Genomic DNA, 11,497 nt, shown 5'->3' with positions numbered 1-11,497 from the left:
TACAGAAGTATCTCCTTGTCCACAAGCTTCAAAGGGGAAGAGGCGGGGCGGGCGCGAGACTCCGGGGGCTCCTGGGACTGGGGCAGGGATTCCCGTGCGCAGCCCGCCAACGGCGGGCCGCCCAACGTCCGCTGAAGCCACGCCCCAGCTCGTGTCAACTCTAGACTAGGCGGGGGACTTGGGGCGGGGCTTCAGCGCAGCCAATCAGCTGTGGAGGAACGAAAAGGCGGGAAAAAGAGGAAGAAAAAGAAGACTGAGGTAGTGCCGGGTACCAGGCGGGGAGAGTGGGCGGAAGGAAGATCCGGCCTGCAGGTGACGTAAACCCGGTCTCCTGAGTAAGGCTTACCCTGTATCAGGCAGCATCACCCCGAACCCTCACCACCCCCATTCCACGCCTTACAGGGAGAACCACGATTCTCTGAAGGTAGCTTAGCGCCAGGGGCTCGGCCTCCTTATTCTGAGGGGACAGCTGAGTTCGGAGACCCTTGTTCCCCACATATCTGTGGTCCAAACTTGAGGAGATGCACTTTTATGAAGATGGAGCTGAATTCTAAGGGAAGGTCCTGATTCTAAGGCAATCACACCAAATCACCAGGACAACCTGAAATCTACCCTGAGGTGCCTGGGGGTCTCTGCTCTGCATGCTGTTGCCCCCAAATCTGAAAGGGATCCTCCTGTTTTCAGACCTCCCAGGTGTTCTGACCGCCATTCTAGCGCCCCTCATCTCTCAAAAATCCCATTAACACAGTACTTAAAATGGGCACTCTGGCTCCTGTGTCAGAGACATCACCCCGATATCCTACCCTCTCCCCTCTCCTTCTCCCTGGCCCAAGATCTCCCCCCCTGCTTGTCCACTTGTGGGACTCTGGAAGCCCCCTCACCCTACATCCTCCTCAGATTATTCCTAGTTCCTAGGATCCTCAGCGGCCCCCTCACCCTGTACCCCACTTTGGAATTCTCTGAAGCCCCCTCAGCCTGCACCCCAACTCATAGGACCATCGAGCCACCCTTTCACCCTGAGCCCCCACCTGGAGATGGGGCTTCCTAACAGCTCTTTCAGGGCTTCCCTGGTGGCTCAGAGGTTAAAGCGTCTGCCTCCAATGTGGGAGACCCGGGTTCGATCCCTGGGTCGGGAAGATCCCCTGGAGAAGGAAATGGTAATCCACTCAAGTATTCTTGCCTGGAGAATCCCATGGATGGAGAAGCCTGGTAGGCTACAGTCCACGGGGTCGCAAAGAGTCGGACACGACTGAGCGACTGAACAGAACGGAACGGAACAGCTCTTTCACCCCATGCACCAATTTCTAAGAACCCTGCAGACCCCTCACCCCATATAACCCTGTCCTGGGACCCCAAGAACCCTCTGTCATCCCCTGCCCCCTTCTCCTGGGACCCTTGGCAGACCCCTCACTGCACAGAACCCCATCCTGGTACCCTCCCCAGAACTCCTCCATCCCCTGCCCCCTCCTCCTGGGACCCCAGCAGCCCCTTTACCCTGTATCTTGGATTCTAACCACCCCCCACCATCCCTGTTGTCTTGCAACAGCCTAGCCCCAGGGTGGGCCTGGAACCTCCAGACGGCGGCGCCCAGCCAGCAGAACCCAGCATCCCTGCTCTGGCCTCCCAGGGCCCGGGCAGCAGAGCAGCCACCATGCATATCCCGGAAAGCCTCCAGGACCTGGCCGACAGTGAAGCCGTGCAGTTTCTCAAGAGGCCAAAGACTATCACACGGATCTTTGCAGGGGTGAGGCCCTCCTGTGGGCCGGCTGCCCTGTGGGTGACATGAAATAGGGGTTCTCAGCTCTCAGACCCAGTGCACAGAGTGGTGGGAGGAAAGGTAGGGCCAGCTGGGGGGGAACAAAGCCAAAAGGAACTTGTGAATGAAGTCACCCTTTACTGAGCATCTTAACTATAGGCCCTGCACTATTCTGAGCACTTATCAACTCTCCTGGGAAGAAAGAACCCCACTTTCTCAGGAGCCCCACTTTTGAGAGACGAAAACTGAGGATCAGAGAAAGTTAAATAATTTTTTTTAAGGCTGTGCTGTCCAAGCGGGTAATCATAAGCCGCATGTGACTATTCTAATCTAAACTAATGAAAATAAAATATTCAGGGACTTCCCTGAAGGTCCAGTGGTTAAGACTCCGTGCTTCCAGTGCAGGAGGCCGGAGTTCATTCCATGGTCTGGGAACATCCCACAATCTGCATGGTGCAGCCAGAAAAAAAAATTTTTTAATTCCCCAGTCACAGTGGCCACATTTCAGGTGCCCAATAGCCACATGTGACTGGCAGGTCTCATATTAGACAGTGAGGATCTAGAACATTTCCATCAAGGCAGAAAATTCAATGGACAGTGTTGGCTGAGGTCACACAGTAGGAGGCAGGGACTCAAACTGGGGTCTATGAGAACAGAGCCCATTCATTTTCCACCTTTCAGACCTAGGATGCCAGGGGGGTGGGTGGTCACTGTGTGCAAGGCACAGTGCCAAGCCAGGACTTTACCTTCATTTGTTTCATCATTACCACATTCCCGAAGAGCCAAGACACCTGGGGGCAAATCCTCATTGAGCCCCTGACTTTGCTGTTTGACCCTGACCTGCTCACTGCCCCTCTCTTGGCCTCAGTGTGTGAGGAGTTAGAGCTGTGACTCTGGGCTTTACACGGTGTGGGCTCCACGGCGCTCCTTTGGCAGAGTTGGGACCTGAGGCCCAGGGAGACGATGAGGCTTGCCCTGGGTCGGGAGTAGGGGGAATATCCGGAATTGAACCCAGGGTCCTATTCCAGAAGGACTGATCAGGCCTGGCTGAGAATCCTAGTTTGGCCACATGATGTCCACGTAGAGCAACATCCTCCCCTGCTTGCCTGGCTCAGTCCTGGCATGATTATCAGCAGCACCTCCTTTAAGTCTCAAAAGTGCCCCGTTTTATTTGATAACTTGCCCAGTCACCCTAGGGCTGTGTGACCTTGAACCAGAAACTTGATTTCTGTGAACCTCCACACCCTCCTGTGTCTAGTCCTTCCTGCTCATCAGGAAAGACTGTATGTCCAAATGAAATTAATGCCTCTCAACCTGTCACCATGGGCCTGGCAAGTAGTCATCGTTCCTTCAATAGCGATGATTACTGGGACCAACTTGTGATCAAGCAGAGAGATGGGTTGGGGGAGGCACAGGGTGGTGGGGACTCATCTCCATTGTCGTCGCCCCAGGGAAGCGGGAAAAACGCCTTCCACACCCTGGTTCCCAGTCCTTCGGTGGTGTCAGCATTTCCGCTCCTCACCATGACCCTATGACATGGGCATTGCGATGCCTGGACCCAAGGGGAAACCGGGCTCACAGAGGTTGAGTGACTTTCCCAAGGACATCACCCAGCTGGTGGGCAAGTCCCAAGGATGCGCAGGTTTCCAGTGCTTCAGAAGAAAGGGCAGGAGGTGAGGGAGAAGGAGGCCCAGGTGGTGTGGACTGGTGTGGGGAAGGGCTGGGGGGAAGGGCTGCCGGCCGTGCCAGACGCTTCAGTCACGGACTTTGCCTGCCGTCTCCCTCCGCCCGCCTGCCGCCCTCTCCCCCTTCCCCCGCTGGCCCAGCTCCTCAGTAGGGAGTCTCTGGGCAGCTGGTGCTCCCGTCCTTCTCACGGCCGCCCGCCAGCTGGTGCCTTAACTGATGAATCTTTGCTCCCTCCCTGGGGACAGGCCAGGAAGGGTGTGGAAGGAGGTCGGACTCGGGCTTCAGAGGGTTGGAGTCCCTCCAGCCCAGCCAAGCCCCCTTCTTGGGTGTCCAACAGCAGCCCAAGGATTTGGGGGTGGGGGGCGGTCAGTGGACAGACAGCCCATGGACCCGGAAGTCAGGGGGGCTGGATTCCAATCCCATCTCTCCATGACTAACCTTGAGAGGACACGTCTCCTCTCTGGCCAGTCATGAGAATTACCTTCAGGGCCAGGCCCCCACCTCTTTGGGGCACAGGACAGACAGGGAAACTGAGGTGCCAAGCAGTAAGCAAATGGCCCAGGGCCACCCAGCGGGTGGGGTCAGACACGTCTGGCTCTTTCCACTGTGCCATCAAGACTTCTATTTATCACCTGTGAAACAGCAATGAATTATTATTGTAACCTCGAGCATGTGGGACTGGAGCGAGGCTGCAGGGAAGCGGTGCAGGTAAAATGTATCTGGGCTCAAAAATGATCAATGAGCCTTCCTGTCCTTGACCTGGCTCTGTCTCGGACCAGCGGGGCAAGACGCTCCCCTTCTGCAGACTCCGTGCTGCAGCCCTGAAACAGAATGGATGTGAATACCCTCCCTTAGAGCTAAAGTGCTGGACCAGAGGAGGGACTGGTCATTATTATTGGGCTTCCCTGGCGGCTCAGCGGTAAAGAACCCACCTGCCAATGCAGGAGACTCGGGTTCAGTCTCTGGGTCGGGAAGATTCTCCGGAGAAGGAAATGGCAGCCCACTCCAGTACTCTCGCCAGGGGAATCCCATGGACAGAGGAGTCTGGCAGGCCAGAGTTGGACACGACACAGCAACTGAACAACAACAACAAAGTCATTATTATTATTTTGTTTGTTCTTATTCAGAGAAGGCAAGTAAGCCAAAGGAGAGAGGCAGATGGACAGAGGCTGAGGAGTTTAGGGTCAATCCTTGCCTCCCCTCCCCTTCTCTAAAGGGCAGGACAAGAGCCAAAAAGAAGGGTCAGTCATTCACTCTTCCAACACATGTGCGGAGGTCCAGCCTGGCACTGGGTCCTGGCTACAGACAGAAGGGTTCCCACGTGCACCCTGTCCAGGAGTTCAAATTCTAATGAATTTCTTCCCCTTGTCTCCTCCCTCCCTCCCATCCCCAGGCACCACCACATCCAATCAATCACCAAGTCTAATGTCACATCCTAAATCTCACAGGATTCCCAGGAGCCCCTTCCCATCCATCATGACCCTGGAGTTTGCCTTGAACCCCCGGATTTAACCCTGGCCATCCTCTGCTCAGAGCCCTGCCATGCATAAAATTAAGCCTAAGTGAGAAATTTAATTTTTTCCATGGCTCCCAAGTCCAGTCCCCTCCGTCTGGTGTTCAAGGCCTCTGAAATTCTGGCCTCCCTGCCCGCATTTCCAGCCTCACTTCGTACCAGATCCCTCAGCTAAAATTTCTCTCCAACCCCTGCAGGAGCTTCACCCGGCAGCAGCTGGCTTTTGCACACATGGTTCAGCCTGCCTGGAATGCCCTTCCTCCTGTCTGCCTGCGAAACTTCTCAGTTTTTTTCTTTTTAATTGTTACTGGAGTGCAGTTGATTACGACTGATATTTGTTAGTTTCAGGAATCAGTATACTGAGTCTGTATAACCCGTTTCAGGTATACTTACATGTATACCCACCCTTTTTTTAGATTATTTTCCCATATAGGCCATTACAGAGTACTGAGTAGCATTTCCCATACTATACAGTAGGTCCTTTTTTTGTTGTTTAGTTGCTAAGTCATGTCTGATTCTTTGAGACTCCATGGACTAGCCTGTGAGGCTCTTCTGTCCATGGGATTTCCCAGGCAAGAATACCAGAGTGGGTTGCCATTTCCTCTTCCAGGGGATCTTCCCGACCCAGGAATAGAACCCAGGTCTACTGCTTTGGCTGGCGGATTCTTTACCACTGAGCCACCCTGTTGCTGTTCAGTTGCTACATCCTGTCGGACTCTTTGCAACCCCATGGACTGCAGCACGCCAGGCTTCCCTGTCCTTCACCATCTCCTTATTTGTGAGCCACCTTACTTGTGATCTATTTTGTATATAGTAGTGTGTACATGTCAATCCCAGTCTCCCAATTTATCCCCCACCCCAAACTCATTAGTTAAGGTGCAGTTCAGATAAAGCCTTGCTGCTGCTGCTAAGTCATGTCAGTCATGTCCGACTCTGTGCGACACCATAGACGGCAGCCCACCAGGCTCCCCCGTCCCCGGGATTCTCCAGGCAAGAACACTGGAGTGGGTTGCCATTTCCTCCTAAATCCAGCCCCCTGGGTTCAGTTTCTGCTCAAACCTTGACTCTCCACAGCTGCAGGCCCCAGCCTCCTGGCCTCCAGTCTTACCAGCTCTCTGCATGACCCCAGAGGGGCCTTCACACACCTGGAGCCGACCCTGCCCTACCCCTGCTCTCAGCCCCCTCCCTGGCCCCTCCCGACCCCCAGAGATCATCCCACGCCATAGTCTTCTTCACCCTGCATGTTCTCACAGACCGCACCGCATCCAGAAAGCACCCCCTGGACCAGCTCCCACCCCCCAACACATACACACCGATTCCTTCCATACCTGGTGTCACCCCTGCCAGGCTGTGTTGTGACCATCAGGGACAAGCCACTGGGGCTTCAAATTGTCCCTGAATCACGGTGATAGGAACCACTGCCCTCCAGTGATCTGGTCCAGGCAGATATATTACTAGCAGGAGTTAAAGCAGATTTAGAACTTCCCTAGTGGCTCAGATGGTAAATAATTCTCCTGCAATGCAGGAGACCTGGGTTCAATCTCTGGGTCAGGAAGATCCCCTGGAGAAGGAAATGGCAACCCACTCCAATATTCTTACCTGGAGAATCCCACGAACAGAGGAGCCTGGTGGGCTGCAGTCCATGAGTTCACAAAGAGTCGGACACAACTGATCAACTCTGCACGGCACTCAACGCAAAGCAGATTCAAGAGCCAGACAGCTTGGATTCAGATCCAGGCACTGCCCCCTCATAGCGATGGACTCTGTGCCATTCGTCACTTTCTTTGTGCCTCAGCTCCACTATCTAAAAAAAAAAAAAGAGAGGCTGTTGGCAGTGCCCACATCCTAGGGTGGTTGTAAGGATGACACGGGCTGGTGAAGTACACTGGTGGTATCATCAATGAACACGGTAGAAGCCAGCAGTGGAGGCAGACAGTGGTACCCCGGTGTGCTGTGTGCAGTGCCCACAAAGGTGACGGCCAGCATATCAGTGAAATTGCGTTTGCTTGTTTTTTTGGCCATGCCGGGTGGCACTAGCTCCCTGACCAGGGAAGTCCCTAGGCTGTATTTGCTTTATTTTTTTCAAGTATTTTTAATTTGATTTGATTTATTTACGTGTTTGTTTTCGGCGGCACTGGGTCTTCGTTGCTGCGTGCAGGCTTTCTCTAGTTGTGACGGGCAAGGGGCTATCTCTAGTTGTGGCATGTGGGCTTCTCATTGCAGTGGGTTTTCTTGTTGCAGAGCGCAGGCTCTACAGCACCCGGCGTCAGTGGTTGTGGTGCATGGACTTAGTTGCTCTGTGGCGTGTGGGACTGAACCCGTGTCCCCCACCTTGGCCGGCGGATTCTTAATCACTGGACCACCAGGGAAATGCCTGTATTTGCTTTAAAAAAAAAAAGGCTTGAGATTTCCATGGTGGCCTAGTAGCTACAATTTGGTGCTGTCACTGCCATGGTTCGATGCCTGGTCAGAGAACTGAGATCCTGTAAGCTGTGTGGCATCGCCAAAATGGTTGTTGTTTTTTTTTTTTTTAAAGAGTCTTGTAGCAAAAGGTGAACGTTTGTCAGGTTCTCACTGTTGGTTACATTTCCTCCATTTTTTCCTGTGTCTTTGGAATATTTCACAAGTTCCTTTTGGCAAATGGAGAGGAATTAGCTGAGTGGGGAGGGAGGAGGAAGCAGTGGCAGGCAGAGGGAAGGGCTGGGAGGCAGAAGGGATCAACAGGAGGGCAGAGACTCATTGCTCACTCCTCTGTGTCCCCGGAGATGTGCTAATAAGCATTTCGTGTTGGGTTTGGCGGCCTGTTTGTGGGGTGGAAGGCAAGAGTGAGTGAGGAGAGATGAAGGGCTGGGGAGGGGCAGGCAGCGCTGGGAGCCAGGACCGGCAGAGTGTGGAAGGTTCCCTGGGGAGCCGGGTGGGGAGAGGTGGAGTCAGGGAGGCCGGCACGAGGCTGGGGCAGGGCCCCAGCAGGCGGGATGAGGCCTGAGCCAGGATGGAGGCTCGGAGGATGTGACCGGGAGGGAGGGCTTGGAACCACCGGGAAAGTGGATGGCAGACCTCCGCCCCCCACCTCAGTGATGGGATGAGGGATGAGGAGCGGGTTTGGGAAGACACAGAGCCCCACTCCGGCTCTGAGAACCCCCTCCCGCACCCACAGGTCTTCTCCCTGATCGTGTTCTCCTCCCTGCTGACCGATGGCTACCAGAACAAGACCGACAACGCGCAGCTGCACTGTGTCCTCAACAGCAACAGCGCGGCCTGCAGCTTCGCCGTGGGGGCCGGCCTCCTGTCCTTCCTCAGCTCCCTGGCCTTCCTGGCACTAGATGCCCACGAGGTCCGCCTTGCCAGCACCCGCTTCAAGACGGCCTTCCAGCTCCTGGACCTCATCCTGGCCGGTGGGTGAGCCCCAGGCACTACCCACCCTGAGCTCCCAGCCCCCAACCCCAGGCTCCCCTGGGCCCCCAGGACGCCACCTTGGAGCGTCCTCCGCCCGTGACCCAAAGCCCTGTCCCTCGCTTCTCGAAGCTCTTCTGCACCCACCATTTCAGGGAATCATTGCCCATCCCTCAGACTTAGTGCAAAGGTCGCCTCTTCTGACCCTCAGGGTAATTCTAGAAGCCTCTCTTCTGCCCAGCTTTTTCCTGGCATCCACCTCCCTTCTTCACAGCCTTTCTTGAAAAGCCACCAGTGGTAGGAGACAGGGTGCAGAGCGCAGCGCCAGGCAGAGCAGGGTTTGAAATCTCACCTCTGGAGCAGCCTCGATGTGCAGGTCTCCTCCCTTCTCTGAGCTTCCAGAGAAGCTGGGATGGGAACCCCCACTGCCTGGTGGTCCAGTGTTTAAGACTCTGTTCTTCCACTGCAGAAGGCACTGGCTCAGTCCCTGGTCAAGGAAGTTCCACGTATCGTGTGGTTATGGCCAAAAAACAAAACAAAACAAAAAAACCACCTCCAGGGTTTTTCTGAGGATGAAAGGCAAGAAAGGACATGTGTAGTCATGCTGACACTTGCTGGGCACGTCCCATGTGTCATGGCACCACGTCAGGGGCGCCCCACGCCCCGTCTCCTTTCTTCTTTAGAACCACCTGAGGAGGGAAGACCTGTTCAGATTCCCATTTCATAGAGAAGGAAACTGAGGCTTGAGTCGGTTGTGTTTTCGGACCGTGAGCGGCAGATCCAGGCTTCCAAGCCGAGCCTAGCCTCCTAACCAACGCCGAGCACCTTAGACAGAGCCTGGCACACAGTGCCCGACACTTGCTTGTTCCTTTTTCTCACGCCCCAGGCTCCTTCCTCTCCTCTTCCACACCTGCCCAGTTCCAGAGACTCAGGGCTAGGTGGGCCCCTAAAGATCACTGAGTCCAGCAATATCCAAAAGAAGATTCTGTGAGGGCAGAACTGTTCTGTGCCTGGGCTTCCCGGTGCTGGAGCCACGGGCCATGCATGGCTGCTGAGCACTCAAAGTTTGGCCAGTGCCATCAAGGGGTGGAAATTTTAAAAAAAATTTTTCCTTGTCTATTTATCTGTGGCTGCTCTGGGTCTTCATTGATACACTCAGGCTTTCTCTAGTTGCGGCGAGTGGGGGCTACTCTCGAGTTGAGGTGCACAGGCTTCTCATCGCAGTGGCTTCTCTTGTTGTGGAGCATGGACTCTAGGGCGTGTGGGCTTCAGAAGTTGTCGTCCACAGCCTTAGTTGCTCCAAAGTATGTGGGTTCCTCCTGGACCGAAGATTGAACTTGTGTTCCCGGCATTGGCAGGCGAAGTCTTAACCACTGGACTGCTAGGGAAGTCCCAAAATTTTTTTTTTAAGTCTATTTTAACGGACTGAAATTTTTAATTGATTGAAATGGAAAAAGTCACAGGTGGCTGCCAACCCCCACAGCAGATAGAGCAGCCCACCCCAGGTGGTTCTTTAAAGAGGGCTGGGAGGGACAGGCCACAGTGGAGACCTCAGCCCCCGCCCTTCCTAAGCCCACTCTCCCCTCCCCCGCCCCTCTTCTCTTCCTCGACCCCCCAGTCATCTGGGCAGGGGTCTGGGCTGTGGGATTCTGCTTCCTGGCCAACCAGTGGCACCGTTCGCCGCACAGATACTTCCTCCTGGGGAGCAACAGCGCCAAGGCCGCCATCACCTTCTCTTTCTTCTCCATCCTCGTCTGGGTGAGGAGGGCCCCCTGTCCCACCCCTACCTCCCCAGCAGGGCAGGGCAGGATGGTGTGGGTTAACAGGGCAAGAACGTACCCGCTCTCAAAGCTCACCTGGGCCTCCGCAAGCCCCTTCTGTGTCTTGGGCAAATGGGGAAGAAGGCCCCCCACCTTCTTCCCGGCAGATGAAGCCCAGCTTCAGGGAGCACTGGGCCCCGCGGCCCCCTACCCGGCCCGCCCCAGCCAGCCTCCAGCTCACCCTCCTCTGCCCGCAGATATTCCAGGCCTACCTGGCCTTCCAGGAGCTCCGAAACGATGCCCCGGTCCCCTACAAGCGCTCCCTGGATGAGGGCGGCGTGGTCCTGACCTCCCTCTCCCCGCCGTCCTCCGCCAGCCCGGTCAACACACCCACCACCGGCCCCCACGGCCTGAGCTACGCCAGCTCCTCCCTGTCCCCCTATCTGAGCACCCTGAAGGCCCCCCGCCTCGCCATGATGCCCGACAACTAGAGAACCTCATTTACACCAATAAAGACAGAATCCCCCCTCCAGAAGGGTTTCAGAAAACAGCCCTCTGTCCTCTCACGTCTGTTTCTCTCTGGTCCCTCAAGCAGCCAGTGGTCTCCTTGTGGGGAGGGGGTGTTTCTGTGGCAGGTCCCATTTCCATCCTACCTCCCAGACTCTCCATCTGAGTGTCACTTTTTTTTTTAATATTTATTTTTGTTTATTTATTTGTCTGCGCCAGGTCTTAGTTGCGACATGTGGGATCTTTAGTTGCGGCATGGGAGCTCTGAGTTTTGGTGTGTGAGATCTAGTTCCCTGACCTGGGATCGAACCCGGGCTCCCGGTTCCGGGAGCGTGGAGTCTTAGCCATTGGCCCCCCAGGGAAGTCCCTTGGGTGCCATCTTGACAGCTACGGACAGTGATGGGAGGGAAAGGAAACTCTTCTTTCGGGCCTGCGCACAGTGAGCCTTTACCGCTTGCACTGGCCACGGGAGGGAGGCAGGAGGTGCCCCACTGTCCCACCAAGGAAGCTCAAGTTCACAGACAGGATGCTTTTACCAGTGAAGAGGGCGCCAAGGAGAACCAGGGCCAACACTCAGGCCCCCCTGGCTGCCCAGCAAGAGCCCACACTCTTTAACTCACCCCAGTGACAAGGGACCCAACTCCTTAGCTCAAAACCATGCTGAGTGAGGAGTCGTTTAAGGACTAGAGGGTGACAAGTCCCTGACTGACATCAGTGGGGATACTTGTCTTCAAATATTTGAAAGCTTGTCTGGGGCGAAAGGAAGGAATCCTCTCCCAGAACCCCGAAGCTGGTTAGGGTCTTGTGCTCGGGTCACAAGACTCTGAGCAGGTCACTCCAATAGGTGAAGCCCCCATGAAGGGAGCGGTGGGGGCCGGGAAG

At 55.2% G+C, this 11,497-nt stretch overlaps 1 protein-coding gene across 1 annotated transcript; it reads left to right on the top strand.

Moving 5' to 3' along the window:
- The first annotated feature begins 79 nt into the window (after positions 1-79).
- Positions 80-10,648, top strand: SYNGR4 (synaptogyrin 4). Its single transcript, XM_055411717.2, has 5 exons — positions 80-312; positions 1,547-1,744; positions 8,113-8,350; positions 9,967-10,106; positions 10,366-10,648. The coding sequence occupies exons 2-5, from the start codon at positions 1,652-1,654 to the stop codon at positions 10,597-10,599; spliced, it is 705 nt and encodes a 234-aa protein (XP_055267692.2). The 5' UTR covers positions 80-312; positions 1,547-1,651; the 3' UTR covers positions 10,600-10,648.
- Positions 10,649-11,497: the final 849 nt, after the last annotated feature.

This window comes from Moschus berezovskii, chromosome 22 (genome assembly GCF_049115385.1).
Source record: "Moschus berezovskii isolate FMDL1 chromosome 22, NW_MosBer_1.0, whole genome shotgun sequence".
Taxonomy (NCBI): Eukaryota; Metazoa; Chordata; class Mammalia; order Artiodactyla; family Moschidae; genus Moschus; species Moschus berezovskii.
This window is presented reverse-complemented; position numbering and strand designations above follow the sequence as displayed.